At 34.8% G+C, this 20,793-nt stretch overlaps 1 protein-coding gene across 11 annotated transcripts in view; it reads left to right on the top strand.

Annotated features, from left to right (window-relative positions):
* MKLN1 (muskelin 1) overlaps nucleotides 1-20,793 on the top strand; it is a 377,184-nt gene that overhangs the window by 345,708 nt on the left and 10,683 nt on the right. For 10 of the 11 annotated variants that reach the window (XM_074193675.1, XM_074193674.1, XM_074193673.1 and 7 more), the window contains 2 exons: nucleotides 11,848-11,950; nucleotides 17,526-17,580. In XM_074193675.1, the coding sequence (XP_074049776.1) occupies nucleotides 11,848-11,950; nucleotides 17,526-17,580 (158 nt within the window). Of the gene's footprint in view, nucleotides 1-11,847; nucleotides 11,951-14,357; nucleotides 14,540-17,525; nucleotides 17,581-20,793 lie in introns of all 11 variants that reach the window. The other variant, XR_012470079.1, reaches the window with a different exon arrangement.

Below are 20,793 nucleotides of genomic sequence, written 5' to 3'. Positions count from 1 at the left end.
TCAAGACACTTAATAATAACCTAGCTGTATGACTTTGGGCAAATTCACTTAACCCCTTTTCCTTGCAAAAACCAAAAAAGAAAAAAAAAAGAGCATACCATTTGCAGACCAAAAATATATTGGTCTCCACAAGTAAAGTTTGTTTGGAATGCAGCCCCTGCCATTCTATTTAAAATCTATTAAGGGAAAAAGAGAGGAACATTGTAATATGATGGGAGAAAGTAGTCAAAGTAAAAATGGGGTTATAAACTCATTCCTGATGCTTAATAAGTCTTTGATAAGATGCAAGATTTTAGTTTATCTTTTTAATTCCTCACAGGGTTGTTTTACAGGCAAAAATGAGATAATATAGGTAAAATATTTTATAAACATTAAAGCTATGTATAATCTGTCAGTAATAATGCCAGTAGCCGACCTCCATGTCATGTATGTGTGTTGTTCACTCTACTCTTGTGGATGGCAGGTAGGGATGATAACCTGTTTTCAACTTTTTTCAACTTTACTTATATAATCATGGTAATCAAAGATCCTTGAGGTGACTTTATGGCTTAACCTAAAAGTGTAAGTCATATTTTTTAAAAAGCATATTGATGACTGCTGATTTAAATCCATAATGAAAAACAAAAAAATGAATTTAAAAAATATGAGCACCATATTGGTTATTTACCTAAGCTGAAATATCACAAGGTTGCTTGCAATGTCAGGTAGAAACAGTTCGAATCCATAGGACCACTTTCCCCAACAAAATAATTAAGTGACTGAAGAGCTTGAATTGATGTGATTTTGAAGGCATCCCAAGCAGAAGTTTGTTTGACAATATTTTCATAGTGACCCGTGGTGTTCAATATTTAGGTGGATTTGTGATTGCATCAATTTAAGTGCTCCCTTCAACAATGAAGATCTTGATTCATCCATACACTCTCATCCTGTGTGACTTTTGCCTGTCTTCCTAGAAATCTGAGACAGGGTAGCACTCTCCTTGTTGAGAGCCTCTCCTAACTTTATGTGACATTGGATATTAGCAATACAGACTGACTGACCATCACTCTCAGTGCATGTCCACCTTGACCTCTTTTTTCAGACATAACATTTTTCTAATTATATCTTTAAGTTTGTATAATGCTTTTTTGGGAATATGTTGCAGCATTCTTAGGCCCATGATATGTCTCCATTGATCTCTCAGTGACCTACATCTATAATTCTTCAGGGCCTGTGTTATTTCATAATTTGAAGCTATGTAGCATCACTGGGAGACTGTTAATGTTTTTAAAAAATGGATCGATGTTTCAGGTAGAAGCTTGGGGTCATTTAAAAAACATGCATTTTTTTCAAAGGCAATGAGTACAGCACACTTTTTTAAAATTCTGGGCTCAATCCATTGTTCATCCACAGCACCTCTCCCAAGATTGCTAATAAATGGACTGTTGAGGCTTACCATTCAACTGCATATCATAGTCTGGATATTAGACACTCTTCATCCCTATGATTTTTGCCATCTGGATAAGTTAGACTGGATTTCTAGTTGATTATGGAACCTTGCTCTGCACTGTTGCTCTATACTGTGCAATCAGCACAATGTCATCCATGAACAGTAGCATTTGAAGGATGTCTTCATCTTTGGAAAATTGCTCTTCGGTTTGAACACTGCACTGAATTTTTCTCCTTGATAGTGTATGTTGTAAATATATGTCTCCTTGTTTTATTTCACTTGTAACCAGATGGTTATTGAACAAAGGTATTTTGTTACATTTTTCAAATAATATTATATGATTTTGACATGTGCATGAGAGTTTCCTTGGTTGGATTGGAGGAAAGACTGTTCTAAAAATTTTTGTTTTGCCAAGTCAATTTTTTTTAAATAGTTAACAAAATTCCAGTAGAAATGGTCACAGGACATGAGCAAATAGTTCCGAAGGGAATTGCAAACTATTAGTGAATATATCAAAGAATATTTCAAATTGAAAATAGTAAGAGAAATGCAAATAAAAACAACTCTGAAGTTTTACCCCACACCCAACAAATTGACAAAGATGACAGAAGAAGAGAATAATCAAAGTTATAAAAAGATTGGCATACTAATGCACTGTGGGTGAAGCTCTGAATTGGTCCAGCGCAGCCATTCTGGAATGCAGTGGAATTTTTTGAAGAATGTGACTAAAATGTTCATATCCTTTGACTCTGAGATGCTACTGCTAGTATATTCCCCAAAAACATCAATTCAGAAAAAAAAAAGAAAGGCTCCATATACAACAAAATATTTATAGCAGCACTTTTTGTAGTTGCAAAGAAATAGAAACAATGTAGATGTCCATTGTTGTGGAATAGCTAAACAAACATGATATACAAATATAATGGCATATTACTGTGCTCTAAGAAACAATGAATGTGATGAATATAGAGAAACATGGAAAATGTTATGTAAACTGATACAAGTTAAAGTAAGGAAAACTCTGTAATTAATGTAATTAATGTAACTATGTAAGTGGAAAGAATGGCATCAGCACAGGAATGAAAATGGAATACTTTAGAACTCTAATGACCATGCTTGGTTCCCAAAGAAGAGCTAGAAGACACTCCCCCTTTCTGCCCTTTGTTTCAGAGGTTGGACCCTTACTAGTTTGATGTGTTGGATAGTGCTGCTGAACTTTTTTCTTCCTCTTTTGTAATTTTTTGTTAGACTTCATGGCTCTCTGGGGGTGGCATTGGGAGGGTTAATAAAGTTAGAATTATAGATGATATATAAACAAAAGTTAACAAAAAATTATTTTCAAAAGAAGAAATTAAACACTATGCAATTATAATCTCCAAACTTATGTCCAGAGAAGAAATATAAGAAGGCACCTCCCTTTCACTTTTGAAGAGTTAGTTTATTATGGTTAAGGATAACAGTAAATATAATAAGATATATATATATATATATATATATATATATATATATATATATATAATAGGTTAGTTTTGCTAAATTTGTTTTTCTCTTAATTTTTAAAAAAAATATGACTATGAGAGAATAGGAGGGAGATATTGGGAAATGTAGGTTATATAAAAGATCAATAAAAATTTATTTTAAAATAATTACTCATCAATAATTTATTTTTAAATAAATTTTACTGATATAAGCATAAGTATGATAATTGATCATAAAAGTATTATAAAGTTGAGTTAGTTATTACTGGTATTTTCTCTGTCATCCTTATATATGATAATAACATCAAAGTTGTTTTTTTCCAGTTTTATTCCCTTCAGCTAAATTGAGAATTTTACAAACTTAAAAAATAACTATCATCAAAACTAGTTAGTACTGATTGAAAAGCAAAAAAATTGATCATTGGAAAAGACTAGATTGTAGATTAGTAAGACCTAGCAGTGATCAAACATAGTAGTCTAATGTTCAATAACCCCCCCCCCCCATTGACTATTAGGGAAAACACCACCTATTTAGGTGGTGAGAAAAGTGGATAATTAGATTGGTAGAAATTCATTTTAGACCAACATTTTGCACCATTTAAAACAGTTTGTCAAAATAAATATAAATGGTCACATCATTTTTAAAAATAGCAAAATGGAAGAGTTGCTTTTTACAACTAAGGCTATAAAAGTATTCTTAAATAAACAAGTCATAGAGATGATCCTAAGAGACAGAATCTATAAGATAAATTATATAAAATTTAAAAGTATCTGCATAAATTCAGTAAAGCTAGAAGAAGAGGAGTTGATTAGAAGAAAATCTTCATAGAAAAATCTCTGATAATTATCTGATAGGTGTATAAGAGTGAGAACTTTACCCTAAGCCAGTAGGTAGGTAGTAAAAGGATGGATGCCATCATGAACCATGTGAAAAAAACATTCCAGATTATTAACAATAAGAGAAATGCACACTAAAACAATTGAGGTTTTTTTTCCCCTAAAGCCCATAAGGTTGACAAACAAAAAAAAAAGACAAGAAATAGTAACTGTTGAAGGAGCTGTGAAAAAGTAGATTACTGCTACTGGCACTGTGAATTAATCTTTGATACCATGGCCAAATAACAACTTTCAGCACTTGAACCAGCTAAGAACCTAAATTATAGTTAAGTTGCTGAAGATTTATAGATACACACGGCTTCCATAACAGAAGTTTCTGGCAGGAAAAAAAATTGATTAAGTAAATAACTCATGGGAAGCAATTTTACTTATCCTTTTTTTTTTAAATTTTAGAAAGGTTTTATTTGTTTGGTGTGGTGGGTGGTTTTTTTTTTTTTTTAGGTTTTTGCAAGGCAAAAGGGGTTAAGTGGCTTGCCCAAGGCCACACAGCTAGGTAGTTATTAAGTGTCTGAGGCCGGATTTGAACCCAGGCACTCCTGACTCCAGGGCCAGTGCTTTATCCACTGCATCACCTAGCTGCTCTGGTTTTATTTCTTTTGAGCTTTACAATCCCCCCCCCCCCAGTCTTGCTTCCCTCCCCCCACTCCCCCATAGTATGCAGTGATCCCAGTTGAATGTGATGAGAGAGAAACCATATCCTTAAGGAAGAAACATATTGTTTGAGATATAGCAAATTACATAATAAGACAACATTTTTTTTTTAAACTGAAGGTTAAGTCTTTGGTCTTTGTTCAAAATGGACAATTCTTTCTCAGGGTATAGATGGGATTTTCCATCGCAGATATCTGAAAATTGTGCCTGATTGTTTCCTTGTTGGTATGAGCAAGTCCATTAAGGCTGATCATCACTCCTATGTTGTTGTTAGGGTATACAATGTGCTTCTGGTTCTACTCATCTCACTCGGCATCAGTTCATGCAAATCCTTCCAGGCTTCCTTGAATTCCCATCCCTCCTGATTTCTAATAGAGCAAGAGTGTTCCATCATATACATATACAGTTTGTTAAGCCATTCCCCAATTGATGGACATTCCCTCAGTTTCCATTTGTTTGCCACCACAAACAGAGCTGCTATGAACATTTTTGTACAGGTAATGTTTTTGCCCTTTTTCATAATCTCTTTATGGTATAGACTCAGTAGTGGTATTGCTGAGTCAAAGAGTATGTACATTTTTGTTGCCTTTTGGACATAGTTCCAAATTGCTCTCTAGAAAGGTTGCATGAGTTTATGGCTACGCCAACAATGTATTAGTATCCCTGATTTCCCACATCCCTTCCAACATAGATCATTGTCCTTTCTGGTCATATTGGCAAGTCTGAGAGGTGTGAGGTGGTACCTCAGAGATGTTTTAATTTGCATTTCTCTAATAATTAGTGATTTAGAGCAGTTTTTCATATGCCTATGAATTACTTTGATTTCCTCATCTGTAAATTGCCTTTGTATATCCTTTGACCATTTGTCAATTGGGGAATGGTTTGTCTTTTTTTTTTAATTTGACTCAGTTCTCTGTATATTTTATTTAGTTTTGAAAGTAGCAAGTTCAATTTATTAGATACTTTTGAAAGACAAGCACCATGTAAGAGAGATTTGTGGGGATTCATAACAAACTTCTTACATTCTTCTTTATATGGAGAAAGGTTCTCGAGGTATTTTTATAAGATTTTATTTATTTTGAGTTTTACAATTTTCCCCTAATTTTACTTCCCCATCCCCCACAGAAGGCAATTTGCCAGTCTTTACATTGTTTCCAAGATATACATTGATCCAAATTGAATGTGGTCAGAGAGAAATCATATCCTTGATGAAGAAACATAAAGTGTAAGAGATTGCAAGATCAGACAATAAGATAAGTTTTTTTTTTTCTAAATTAAAGGTAATAGTCCTTGCTCTTTGTTCAAACTCCACAGTTCTTTCCTCTGGATACAGATGGTATTCTCCGTTGTAGAAAGCCCCAAATTGTCCCTGATTGCTGCACTGATGGAATGAAGGAGTCCATCAAGGTTGATCATTGCCCCCATGTTGCTGTTAGAGTTTACAATGTTTTTCTGGTTATACTCATCTCCATTAGCATCAGTTCATGCAAATCCCTCCAGGCTTCCCTGAATTCCTGTCCCTCTGGGTTTCTTTCTTCTTTTTTTTTTTGCAAGGCAAATGGGGTTAAGTGGCTTGCCCAAGGTCACACAGCTAGGTAATTATTAAGTGTCTGAGACCGGATTTGAACCCAGGTACTCCTGACTCCAGGGCTGGTGCTTTATCCACTGCGCCACCTAGCCGCCGCCCCCCCCCCCCCCCCCCCCCCCCCCCCCCCCCCCCGGTTTCTAATAGAACAATAGTGGTCCATGGCATATACCACAGTTTGTTAAGCCATTCCCCAATTGAGGGACTTTTACTTGATTTCCAATTCTTTGCCATCACAAACAGGGCTGGTATGAATATTTTTTTGTACAATTGATGTTTTTATCCTTTTTCATCATCTCTTCAGGGTGTAGACCCAGTAGTGGATCAAAGGGTATTGCCCCTTAGGCATAGTTCCAAATTCTCTCCAGAAAGGTTGGATAAGTTCACAGCTCCACCCACAACCCTTCCAACAATGGTCATTGTCCTTTCTGGTCATATTGGCCAGTCTGAGAGGTGTGAGGTGGTACCTCAGATATGCTTTAATTTGTAATTCTCTAATAAATAATGATTTAGAACAATTTTTCACATGACTATATATTGCTTTAATCTCCTCATTTGTAAATTGCCTTTGCATATCCTTTGACCATTTGTCAATTGGGAAATGGCTTTTTGTTTTAAAAATATGACTCAGTTCTCTGTATATTTTAGCAATGAGTCCTTTGTCAGAAATACTAGTTGTAAAGATTGTTTCCCAGTTTACTACCTTTCATTTGATCTTGGGTACAGTGGTTTTGTCTGTGCAAAAGCTTTCATATTTAATGTAATCAAAATCATCTAGTTTGATTTTAGTGATGCTCTTCTGCTTCTCCTTCCATAGATCTGACAGGTAAACTACTCCTTCCTTATTCTTCTAGTTTGCTTATAATATTGTTTTTTATATCTAAATCCTGTATCCATTTGGATCTTATCTTGGTATAGGGGTGAGGTGTTGGTCTAATTTAAGTTTCTTCCATACTAACTTCCAATTTTCCCGGCAGTTTTTATCAAAGAGAAAGTTTTTATCCCAATAGCTGGACTCTTTGGGTTTATCAAACAGCAGATTACTATAATCATCTCCTGCTTTTACACCTAGTCTATTCCACTGGCCCACCACTCTGTTTCTTAGCCAATACCAAACAATTTTGATGACTGATGCTTTATAATATAATTTTAGATCAGGTAGGGCTAAGCCACCTTCTTTTGCACTTTTTTTCATTAAGCTTCTGGCAATTCTTGACTTTTTAGTTCTCCACATGAATTTACTTACAATTTTTTCTAACTCATTAAAGAATTTTTTAGAATTTTGATTGGTAGGGCACTAAACAGATAGTTTAGTTTTGGTAGAATTGTCATTTTTATTTTATTAGCTGTACCTATCCATGAGCAGTTGTTATTTGCCCAGTTATTTAAATCTGATTTAATTTGTGTGAGAAGTGTTTTATAATTGTTTTCAAAAAGATTCTGAGTCTGTCTTGGCAAATAGACTCCCAAGTATTTTATATTGTCTGAGGTTACTTTGAATGGGATTTCTCTTTCTAGCTCTTCCTGCTGTATCTTGCTAAACATATAGAAAAGTTGAGGATTTATGAGGGTTTATTTTATAACCGGCAACTTTGCTAAAATTGCTAATTGTTTCCAGTAGTTTTTTGGGTGATTTCTTGAGATTCTCTAGGTAGACCATCATGTCATCTGCAAAGAGTAGGAGTTTTGTCTCTTCCTTCCCAATTCTAATTCCTTCAATTTTTTTCTTCTCTAATTGCTGATGCTAACATTTCTGATACAATACTGAATAGTACTAGTGATAATGGGCACCCTTGTTTCACCCCTGATCTTATTGGGAATGCCTCTAGCCTCTCCCCATTGAATATAATGCTGGTTGATAGTTTCAGATAGATACTGCTAATTATTCCTAAGGAACAGTCCATTTCCTGTTATTGCACTTAGTCTATTGCACTGATCCACCACTCTTATTTCTTAGTCAATACCAGACAGTTTTGATTACTGGTGCTTTATAATATAATTTTGTATCTGGTAGGGCTAAGCCACATTCTTTTACACTTTTTTTTTTGAGTCCCTGGAGATTCTTGACTTTTTATTTCTCTATATGAATTTACTTAGAATATTTTCTAACTCATTAAAGTAATTTATTGGAATTTTGATTGGGAGGACACTAAACAAGTAATTTAATTTTGGTAGAATTGTCATTTTTATTATAGTTGCTCTGCCTATCCATGAGCAGTCGATATTTGCCCAGTTATTTAAGTCTGATTTTATTTGTGTGAGAATTGTTTTGTAATTGTTTTCAAAAAGTTTCTGAGGCTGCCTCGACAGGTAGACTCTCAGGTATTTTTATATTTTCTGAAGTTACTTTGAATAGAATTTCTCCTTCTAGTTGTATATGACTTGCCTCATATCCAGAGAGATATAGTCATATATAGATATGTTGAGGATTTATGAGAGTTTATTTTATATCTTGTGACTTTCCTAAAGTTGCTAATTGTTTCCAGTAGTTTTTTGAATGATTTATTGGGATTCTCCAGGTATACTGTCATGTCATCTGCAAAGAGTGAGAATTTTATCTCTTCCTTTCCTATTCTAATTCCTTCAATTTCTTTTTCTTCTCTTATTGCTGAAGCTAACATTCTAATACGATATTGAGTAATAGTGGAGATAGTGGGCATCCTTGTTTCACCCCTGATCTTATTGGAAGTGCCTCTAGCCTATCCCCATTGGATATAATGCTTGTTGATGGTTTCAGATAGATACTGTTTATTATTGTGAGGAACGATCCATTTATTCCTATGCTCTCTAGTGTTTTTAGTAGGAATGAATGCTATTTTGTCAAAAGCTTTTTCAGCATCTTTTGATATAATATTTCTGATAGGTTTGTTATTGATATAATTAATTATACCGGCAGTTTTCCTATTATTGAACCAATCCTGCATTCCTGGGATAAATTGTACTTGGTCATAATGTATTATCCCAGTGGTAACTTTTTGTTAATTGTTTTGCTAAGATTTTATTTAAGATTTTTGTTTCTATATTCATCAGGGAAATAGTTCTATAATTTTCTTTCCCAATTTTAACTCTTCCTAGTTTAGGTATCAGCACCATATTGGTGTCATAGAAAGAGTTAGGCAGAGTTCCTTCTTCACCTATTTTTCCAAAGAGTTTATATAAAATTGGAACCAATTGTTCCTTAACTGTTCGATTGAATTCACTTGTGAATTTATCTGGTCTTGGAGATATTTTCTTATGAAATTCAGTAATGGCTTGTTGAATTTCTTTTTCTGAGATAGGTTTATTTAGGTATTTAATTTCCTCTTTGTTTAACCTGGGCAACTTATATTTTTGTAAATATTCATCCATTTCATTTAGATTATCAAATGTTGGCATAGAGTTAGACAAAGTAATCCTGAATTATTACTTTAATTTCCTCTTCATTGGTGGTGAGTTCACCTTTTTCATTTATGATACTAGCAATTTGGTTTTCTTTTTCTTTTTTTTCCCAAATTAACTAGAAGTTTATCAGTTTTATTGGTTTTTTCACAAAAACCATCTTTTTTTAAAAAATTATTTCAATAGTTTTCTTTCTTTCAATTTTATTAACTTCTTTTAATTTTTAGAATTTCTAATTTGGTATTTAACTGGGGGGTTTTTAATTTGTTCTTTAATTTTTTTAGTTGCATATTTAGTTCATTGATTTCCCCTTTCTCTAATTTATTCATATAAGTATTTAAAGATATAATATATCCCCTGACCGCTGCTTTGAGTGTATCCCATAGGTTTTGCTATGTTTCATAATTGTCATTATGTAGGATAAAAATAATCAATTCTTTCTATAATTTGTTGTTTGATCCACTCATCCTTTAAAATGAGGTTATGAGGCGGCTAGGTGGCACAGTGGATAAAGCACCGGCTCTGGAGTCAGGAATACCTGGGTTCAAATCTGGTCTCAGACACTTAATAATTATCTAGCTGTGTGGCTTAAGTCCATATTTTCTAATAAACTATGGTCTTTTCATCAGGAAAAGTTGGAAATCTTCCATTTCATTGTGTACGTGTTTTGCCCTGGAAGAGAAGGCTCAGTTTTGCCAGATAATGGATTCTTGGCTACATTCCAAGCTCTCTTGCTTTTCAGGATGCTGTATTCCAAGTCCTTCGATCCCTTAATGTTGATGCAGCCAGGTCCTGTGTAATCCTTACTATGGGTCCTTTTTATTTAAATTGTTTCTTTTAGGCTGCTTGCAGGATTTTCTCTTATTTGACAGTTCTGGAATTTGACAACACTATTCCTTGGTGTTTTCATTTTAGGATCCCTTGCCAGGGGGAATTGATGTATTCTTTTAATAATTATTTTGCCCTCTTGTTGCATATCAGGACAGTTCCATCACTAAATCCTGTAATATTGAGTGCAGATTCTTTTTCTCTTTAATGTTTTTAGGAAGACCAATAATTTTTAGTTTATCTTTCCTCAATCTATTTTCCAGGTCAGTGGTTTTGCTGATGTGGTATTTGACATTTTCGTCTGTTTTTTCAATTTTTTGGTTTTGTTTAACACATTCTTGTTGTCTCATGAAGTCATTGCTTTCTGTAGACTCCATTCTTTTTTTTTTAGGGAAGAATTTTCTTCATTAACTTTTGCACCTCCTTTTCCATTTGCTCAATTCTACTTTTGTAAGAGTTTTCCCTTTGATCATTTGAGATTTTGAGACAATTTTCTTTTTGCATTTGTCCAATTGTATTTTCCAAGGATTTGTTTTCTTGTTGCAAGGTGTTAATCCTTTCTTGGGTTTCTTTTCCCAAGTTTTTCACCTACTTCCTGATTTTTTTCAAGGAAATCTTTCTGTGCTGGAGACCAAATCATATTCTCCCCCAGGGTTCTATGTCTTTTTGAATTAGGGTCTTTTCTTTGTAGGAATTTTTCTATGGTTCCCCCTTCCCGCTGACCTTTCTTCATTTTGCTAAGACCTTGAATTGGGGAGGGGCTGGTTGACAGGGGCTTGGTCTTGAGATGTCCCTGGAGGCTTTACTCACTGAGTGTAGTGTCTCCAGCTGGCCGGTAGGGGGTGCTGGAGGCTTGGCTCACTGCGGTGGCCAGTAGGGAGGCTTGGCTCACTGTGTGTAACATCTCCTCCAGGCCGGTAGGGGGTGCTGGAGGCTGGAACTTACCCTCCAGCCCTTCCTGTCCGTCCGCCCTCCGCTCTCTGGTTGTTTCTCAGAGCGAAGTGGTTCCCACTGCGAAAGCCCCGGGGGCTGAGCTTAGATTAGGCCTGCTGGCCCCTCCCCCAGGCTGTGGGCCTCTGCACTCACTGCCCCTTCCCCAAGGCAGACCCTGAGGTAGGTGCTGTTCTCCTGGCTTCTCTTTCTGGGTTTTGTCTGTAGGACTTCCATTAAGGGGTTTGTTTCGCATTGTTTATCAGGAAGATCAGGAGACCTTAGCACCGGACCTGGCTTCTTTCCACCACCTTGCCCGGAAGTCTTGTGTTTTTACTTATTTGGAACAATCTTCCATGATTTATCCTCCAGTTACTGTGTATATTATGAAGTTTTATAGCTGTTTCGTAGCCCACCTAACGGTATTCTCAGAAAGGTCAACCTGATTAGCTTGGTCAGATAGGTCCCCACTCAAACACTGATATAAAAAGTAACCAGCACTGTCCGCTGTCCCTGGAGCAGTACACAGCCCTACCGCCCTTTGGCAGGCCTTCCTGCTCTCCTGCCAGAAATGTGTGCACAGAGCACGTTCACCTTCTCCCCGTAGTTGGAAAACATCTCCGGTATCACTAACCATATTCGATTATCATATTTTGGTTGTTGTTTTCTAGGTTTGAAGAAAAAGCCCAGACTGATCCTCTAAGTGCTCTGAAATATTTGCAGAACGACCTTTATGTAACTGTGGATCATTCAGATCCAGAGGAAACAAAAGAGGTGAGGAACAAACCTCAGAAAGTTGTGTTTGAAATAGAATTAGTTCACAATTGTCTTTTTTTTTTTTTGTGAATTCATTTTGTGGACTATCTTTTCAGTCCTCGGACTGCTTTCATCTACTACTCAGCATACCTCTAAAGTGCTTTCCCCACTCCTATCCCAAAACTGTGTTTGGAGAAAGTGTACCTTATTTTAAAAAGAGCTAAGTAGAACATAGTAAGATATATCTGGTTCTCCAGAAAATGTGCATTCCAAGACTAAACATAAACTACTTGATAGGGTATTATTATTCATTATTCTTGTGTCCTCTGTGCCATAATTCCCTTCTATTAGCATGAATTACTAAAGTTCATCATTCTACTAACTCCAAAAATTATTATTATTATTATTATTATCATTATTATAGTTGTTATAATAGGTTCTTTTATCCTTTTTTTTGATGAAATTGTTCCTGTTTACATGAAAAGAAGTAGACTGAGCTTGTTACAAAATGTTCTTAAAGGTGACTATCATGATACATGCCAAATTAAAGGAACTATGTGCTTCAGGCTTCCCTGCGACAATTTGAGCTCATCATTTCTCCTTTTTTCTCTGTAGTTCCTCTTCCTCTTCTGGAACTTCTTTAGTACTTTTTCAGTTGTTCAAACCTTAGGGTCTATAGAAAACTACTTTTTTTTGTTGTTGATTTTCATTTTTGTTTCCCTGCTGACACTATCTTTGCATGTTTTGTTAGTTTCTGCTCAGAGGCTTAAAAATAGAATTTCACTGCTTTCTTTTTTTAACAATGAGCCTGCTTTTAATATGTTCCTTTTTGTGACTTACCTTTTTGCACCGGTGAATAACTCCATCTCCACCTCTCCAGGTTGTTGTGACAGTCAAATGAGATAACCTTTAATATGCTTGGGCAGTGGTAGGGACTACTTAAATTCTTTTTCCCTTTCTCCTTAATCAGACAGGCTCTATAGATAATTCAGAACTTTGCTTGTGAAGTGCCATATTTTTTCATCTTAAGCAAAATAAAATATCACGGACCATTATAGTAACATTACAAATGTATATTCTTATAGCTGTTATTATAATAAAGAACCACTTTAGTATGATTATTGTAATTGGTTATTTACCATCTCACATTTTCTGGCATGTTTTGTAAGGACTATACAAATATTGGATGTTAAATGGTGAAATTTTGATAAGACCAGATTTGTCTATTTTTCCATTGTGCTTAGTAGAGGAAAAAATAAATTATTTTCAGGTGCATGCCTTGTCTGAAATACTTGAGTGAATCTTGGGTAAAAGTAAAATAGCATTGCTTTGAATCATATTTGTCTTTTTTGTAAAGAATATTAACAAGAGTTGCTATGCTCATTTACAAATACACTTGTTTCTTATACATGATTAGTTTTATTTTCATCCTATAATGTATAACAATTGATACAAAATAGAGAAAAGATTCAGAAGCAAATATTTTTGGATGGCCATTGTGTCCAATTATAAGTTATTAGGTATTTAGTTTATATGTCCCAAACTGAGAATACAATATACAGAATCTTTAGAAAAACAGAAAGAATATATCTTCAGATTAACTACAGATTTTCCGTTATCTTTTTCCTTGAGTTTACAAATGTCTCAGGAATATGATTTTAAAGAAAGATGGAAGGAAATTGTGACATCACTAAATAATCTCACAAATAGCATGTAGGAGAGAACCTTACTGAAGTTTTACTTTGAGAAATTTTTGACTGCAGATATATGAGGGTAAAATCTCAACTTCTTTTTCTTTTTTTTTATTTAAAAAATTCCTAAGTAGTTTAATATGTACTCTTGTTTCTGTTTCCACTTCAAAATCTCTCAAACAAAGAGTTGCATTTTTTGTTCTGAGGAGGTAGAAAGAAGGGATCCCGATAGGCATCACAGCCCAAGTAGCAGTTTGTCATAGTAGAGCAATTTGGTTTGAGCACATCACTCCTTTCATTTATCATTGAATATAGCCAAGTGATAAGAAATCTCTTTTCATTTTCTCATTTTGTCAGATGTCTTTTTTTTGCTAGGGGTTAGGTGAAACAAACATATAGGGCAGAATTCTTCAAGATGATTTTGGCTTGCCTGACTAATAGAACCATAATTTAATTTTGACTGATGTTAATTAGTTACAGTGCAGCCTCTCCTAGGATTTTGCTGTCTCCTTTTTGTTGTCCTGACTGATTCTGAAGATACTAAGGCATTAACTCACAAATTCATCCTGCAACATATGAGTTGTACTTCAGTCTTTCCATCTGCCACTCATAGTACTGCTGTTGGCTGAATGCAATTATATCCATGGCATTCATCCTTCCTACCTATCACTCAGCTCTTCTGCTGGTACCTGAATGGCATCATCACATAGTTCTTTGCTCTGAATCACTTGCAGGCACCAGGCTCATTGCAGTTGCAAACATCAGGGTCTACAGCATCAAGACAATGAGACTATCTCATGACTGTGTCCTGTGAAAACAAGAAGCTGATCGCTTATCCCTCACTGGCTTCGGTTCAAACCCTGTGCTATGGCATTGCCCAGGATGATTCCATTTAGAATTCATCTAAAGAGGAATAGTGAGTTTTCTTCTCAGGATACATGGGGAAAGGGAAAGATTTTCATGGTTATACCCAGTGGCAAGACTATTCAGTTTCATCCCTATTGTATTTGCCTTTTTGTGGTGGAGGGTCCATTTTATAAGTCACAGATTGAATTTTATAAATAGGTCTTTGCATTTTATTCAGACTGGTATTCTGCAGAAAAAAGAAATGAAGACCCTGAAAAACAGTAGTAACTTTTTTTTTCTTTCTTAAAAAATAAAAACAAAAACAAAAACCACAAAAGCACTGCAAATAAATCATTTCAGCTGTGTGAGCTACAAGTAGGCCAAGGAAAATAGACAGCTTGTTCTTAAGGCACTTGTTTGGCCCAAACAATGCAAATGGTTGATAATAAGAATCAGAACAGGGTAGTACCCTAAATTAAGACGATTCTTTTTTATTTGTGCCTCAGTTTTTCCTTTTATTGATTGACAAAAAAAGAACCTGGATGGTAATCTTTCTGGAGCAAAGAGCCCATTATATTAATTTTCTCTTAATCTTGCTTCTTGTTTTAAGTATGGGAAAACAAATTACAATTTTAGAGTATCAGAAACTAGCTGTAACCAAGATAACTGGCTATGCTTTTCTGTGCCTCAATTTTCACTATTTCATTTCTCTCTTCCAGAGTTCTACTTGTTTTTTATCTTTGTTCTCAGATATATGGAATGGAATTTCCACCTTCATAGTTTATTGTATAGTTTCCTTCCATCTTCATCTCATCTTTCTGAGCCTCAGTTTCTTCACCTAAAAATGATGAGTTGGTTTAGGTGATAATAGTGGTTCATTATTCTCTTGCTAACTATAGAGTCTGAACTCTAGATTTGATAGAATTGAACTCTTAATCCCATGAGAATTTCTCTAGAATATATCCCCCAGAAGGGATATCTAGATGATTTAAAGTGTTTAATCTACACTTAACAAGGGAGGGGATCTGAAATTGGTAAGGAACAGGAGCTGCTACATAATGAAATTATTTTTCTGTTTCCTATTGATATAGGAATTTGATGTTCCAAATAAGCAAAATTTTACTGCATTCTCAATAGTCTCATTCACTTTATAAAACATCATTTATTAGCTGATAATGTCCTAAGTTCATAGTTCCCATTTAATTAGGTTATTTAATATTTTTCTCTTTTTGTTCTTTATATAATTTAGTAGTTTTGAAAAGTATTTGTTTTATTAATACATTGAATTGAGAGATAATATTTAATTATTTAAGTTGGTGAAGTAGTGACGAGAAATGATGATTTGATGTTGCAATGTTTAGAACAAAAACCAGAAATAAAAGAATATAGCCTTTGAAGAGGGAAAAAAATCAATTTGTCATTAATTATAAATAGAGGGGAACATTCAGGGAGAGAAAAGGCACTGTTTTCTAATATTTTGATTTCTATAGTTTTCAAAATTTTGCACAGTTAAAAGAGACATGGACAAGGGGAAATGTGTTGATGTGCAGATTAAAAAAACCAACAAAAATAATTAAAGATTTTGAGGGTCATAAATTGTAGGAGAGATTGATAAATGTCCAAAGGGTAAAATAGTTTATAAACATCTGTCTGCAGAAATGAAGCCATGGAAAACAGTAAGACTAAATGATATGGCTTAAAACCAAGACAAGCTTCATTACATGTGCTGTTACCTTGGAGGTGAATTCTTTAACAATAGAAACAGTTCCACCAAGTGAGAAATCAACTTTAGGACAGAGGGCAGGGCCAATTAATAGTCAGGTAGGAGCCTGAGAATACCTGGGAGTTTCTGTGCTGATGCTGTGTCCTCTGCTTTCATGTTGGATTCTCAATAGTTTTTTTTTCCTACTTTATTTTTTAGCCAGGGACCAGTTCACTTCACAGGGAAGTGTTTTTTTTTTTTTTCCTTTTAGTTTATCATAGGTTGCTCGCAAGGGCAGACTCAATAGATATTGCAAATGGGCCCATAGTAAAGAAGCATGGATTTGGTATGGTCTTTAATAATCACTTTACATGCCTAATACTTTACATAAATTTTAAATTTCTATAATTTTAGTTTTAAAATTATTTTATGTTACCTGATCTTTAATAATTGCTTTTTTTACAACTGTCATCAAATTTGCTGTCACCTCATTTTTTATTAGGTCCTTGTCAAATATATAAATAATCCCTGAAATACAAAGACTTGGCCTGTGAGTCTTGCATATAGTCAGACAATTGAGACAGTTGTTCAGTTGTCCATTTCTTAACTTCAGCTATTGCCTTGGTCTAATGACACCTAGAGTGAAAAACTTTACTAACCCACCCTCCAATTAAACCTTTTCTTCAAATATCAACTTAAAAAGTTTTTTCTTCTCTTTTTATGTTCAAATTTTGCTGAACTCCTGGTATTCTAGAAGTCTTATTTTGTTTTGATTGTTTTAGTGTATTTTTTTTTTACAATTTTTTATTGCCTGTTTAAGATTTGTAATGAATATAAAATATTTATTAGCTTTAGAAGGGGCTAGAAAGACTTGCTGGACTGCTCTGGGAATACAATCACCAATTTACAAACAGATTTCTGGAATATAATCCATGTGTTGGTTTGTTTTCTTCCTGTATATGATAATTATGCCTTCTTCTAAAACTTGTCATTTGTACAGCTGTTAAGACAGTTATCCTTCGAGTAAGACTACAGGAAAAGTAAGAATTTTTGTATATTGATCTCAAAAATCAGTATTTATTTGAATTCAAAGGCATATTCTGCATTTGAACAGATTCATATACTGTTGATTTTTAAGAGAAAAAAATCCTCTCTCTATACAGATGAGAAATGCTCCAGCAGTAAAATAAGCATGTGTTCTACTTTTCCTTGAACCCTCTGGTGATGAAGCTGATCAAAACTATATACATAGGTTCATTTGATGTCTGTTCAAGTGTCAGAGTTATCAGGGTTATTGCTCACTCTCATGTGAGCTTTTTATACTTTGCTCTCATTTTTTTTCCCCTCTTTCCAGTTTCAGCTCCTCGCTTCAGCTCTGTTCAAGTCAGGCTCAGATTTCACAGCACTAGGTACGTATATATTCAAGTGCAGCTCATCTATTCAGTATGTCCTGCTCTTTGGGGAGTCTGCGTTTGAGTGTCTTTCAAATACATTGTCTTCAAGGTTAGATGTTAATGCATCAAACAAATGGCATTTCTCTTTAACTGTCTTTGGGCATTGGAGCACATACAGTTTCAAGGCAATGTGTCTGGTCCTTGTGGCTTTCTTGCTTTAAGTTTATTTTCCAAGTGTCAGTCACCAGTGTTCTTAAGATCTGGGTCTCCACGGATCAGTTTTCAGCTCCTGTTACACCAGATGCTGTGCTATTATGCAAACAGAAGGCAACAGAAGCTTGGTCAAAACAAAGTAATTTGTATCACGTTGCTTTGGAATCCAGCGGCAGTATTGCTAATACATTTACTGTGATAAGTGTACAGATGGTTGAAGCATGTTCTTTACAGAACTCTGTGGGCAGGGGAATTGAAGGTAGCAAAGAACATATATATATAGGACAGAGATGGAGACTGATTCTTCAGGATCAAGGCCAGTTGAAGTCCAAGAGTACTTGGAATTCTTCTTTTCACACTCTGTTTTGTAAGTTTTGAGACCTCCATTGTTACACTGTTATACTATCTTAATATTGTATTAGTTATTTCCAACATCAAAATAATTATTTGGAATATTTTAAATTGTAAATTAGATAGAAAATCTGGGGTCAATCAAATGACCTAGAGCATGGATCACTGAGCCTAAGTAACAGAAACCCAATTTCAGATCTAACGTCAGACACTTAGACGCTTGTGACTGCTGAACACATCATTCTACCTTTGTTTGCCTTAGTTTTCTCATCCATAAAGTGGGGAGACTGATAGCCCTACTTCCCCAGATGATTGTGAGGATCATCTGTATCTGGTCTTTTATAAATGTTAGCTGTTATTGTTATTAGTTATTCTAGGATTCCTCTTATATAGCTTAAAGAGTTTTTGCTGTTCTTATTGTTAGGAAAATACATTATTACCTCACTGTTCTGAGTTTTAATCATTAATTTCTTGACATTATGCATTGGGATCCCACAACTTTCTTGTACTAATATAAAATATATTCACAAAATAACTCTTGTACCATTGTTGCTTAGGAATGATTTATTGTTAGCATGTGGCAAATATTTGATCTGCAGAATTGATTTTACAGTAGAAGTAAATTTATGGTTAAACGATTTTATAGCTCTTTTGAAATACCTATTACAAATGACAGATGGGACATTTGTTAAATGTCATTTTTTTTTCTCATGTCATCCTATTGAAACAATTTAGATTACATTTTATTGTTTTCTTCAGTCCACTGTTTTTAGTGGGATAGAGAGAAAAGGTAGCTGCTGTAGAATCAATGCTCGGAACCTCCCCTAGTACCTAGAAAACCCTAGCCATGTGCCCTTAGCTTCATTTCAAATAATATGCTGCAGGAGTGTCTGATACCTGCCTCTGCAAAGTATGGCCCTGTTGAGTTCTTAAGAGATATGATAGTAGACTGGGGGTGATTTCCCATCACTTTGGAAAATCCCATGGACTTTGCTTATACTTACTTAGAGTGTTGTCTGAGAATCTGTGGGTCCCATTTCTTAGGTTGTGTCCTCTGCATGTTTTTTAATAGAAATGGAGCACCTCAGTGCTTAGTTGTGGTAAACAAAACCACCTGCAGTACTATAATCAGGTGCCATAATTCTGTCATATTGGAGATGGACTATGCTAAAATATCTCTCCTTGACTTATTGGTGCCTGGAAAGATAATTTCCAGATAGTAATTGAATATAGAATGATAGTTGCAAACAGTTTTAAAGGCCAGGAACTTTGCCTCAAGAGAGGTCAAAATAGTATGTTTTATAGCTTAATGTTGCTTTCATCCCATTCATCCCTTCTATTCTTTTTGGTCTCCCAAGGCTAGCCAGGTCTGCCAGTACTTTGGGGAGTCTTCATTGCTGTGAGCAGTCCCTCTCTTGAGGTAGAGTTAAGTGTCTTCCCACTCTATGTGTTTTCCCCATGATCTTTCAGAAAAGAACTACCTGGTATTCTGAAAGTCATCTTGTTCTTTTATTATCTCAGAAATATCAACTGGTAGTTCAGTAGTTAGAGAGTAGGGCCTCATGTCAGGAAGACCTAAGTTTGAATCCAGCCTCTGATTTCTCTGATTTGAGAGCCTCGACAAATGTCCTCATCTGTAAAATACAGATGATAATGGCATACACTTCCCAGATTTTGTGACAACAAAATTAGACAACATTTATAAAGTGCTTTACAAACCTCAAAGTAATATATAAATGCTAGTCATAATAATAATTATTTTTATCATCGCACTCTAGCTGTCTGTGTGTTGTCTCACAATTATGCACTAAAATAGCCCTAGTTTCTTGAATGCTTTACATGCAGATCTTAAATTCTAGAACTTCCAAAGTTGATAATGACTTGTGTGTCTTTTGACCAAGAACCAAACTAGCTAAATATGAAGGTTGGCCACAGCAACTCCTGAAACAGATGCTGGCAATGCTTAGCAGAAAAGAGTACAAGAAAAGAATTCCTAGCATTTTTTACTTTGCCTTGCCTGAAAACTTAGTCATTTCCTTTTGAATGTCTCATTTTTAACACTCATGAATTTGAATGAAAAGCATGAAGAAATCCAATATGAGAGCCCAAGAAATGAGTTTTTATGCCCGCTTTACTATAAGAAATCATTTGATAAAATAAATCTTCTTTTTCCTTCCTTCCTCTCATTGTCCCACCCACCCAAATACTACTTACACTCTAAAAAATGAAGAGCTTCTTTTCCCCTCATAAAATTATAGGATTAGTGAATACTCCATTTATATTAGATGATTTTTTTCTATCAGGAAATAAAAAATTAAATTAAAATCAAAGATAATAATATCATTATCTGATTCTTAAAATTTCGATGAAGAGTGTCTTGTTTATTCCATTCTCAAACTCCTGACCTCAACCAAATTCCAGGTTGTTTTTTTTTTAAAGATGTGGCTGATAGCTGTGTGGCCTTGGGCAAGCCACTTAACCCCACTGCCTTGCAAAAATCTAAAAATAAATAAAGATGTGGCTGACTCTCCTTGGTCAGGTATAAACCCAAGCTCTTTGAGAAGATTAAATAATACTGGATATTTTCCAGAGTTTCATGCAGTGTTTATAGTGAGCAAGGATTAGAAAAAAAAATCATGGTCATTTGTTATTGGTGCTTATTAT

Source organism: Macrotis lagotis, chromosome 7 (assembly GCF_037893015.1).
Source record: "Macrotis lagotis isolate mMagLag1 chromosome 7, bilby.v1.9.chrom.fasta, whole genome shotgun sequence".
In the NCBI taxonomy this organism is placed as follows: domain Eukaryota; kingdom Metazoa; phylum Chordata; class Mammalia; order Peramelemorphia; family Peramelidae; genus Macrotis; species Macrotis lagotis.
This window is presented reverse-complemented; position numbering and strand designations above follow the sequence as displayed.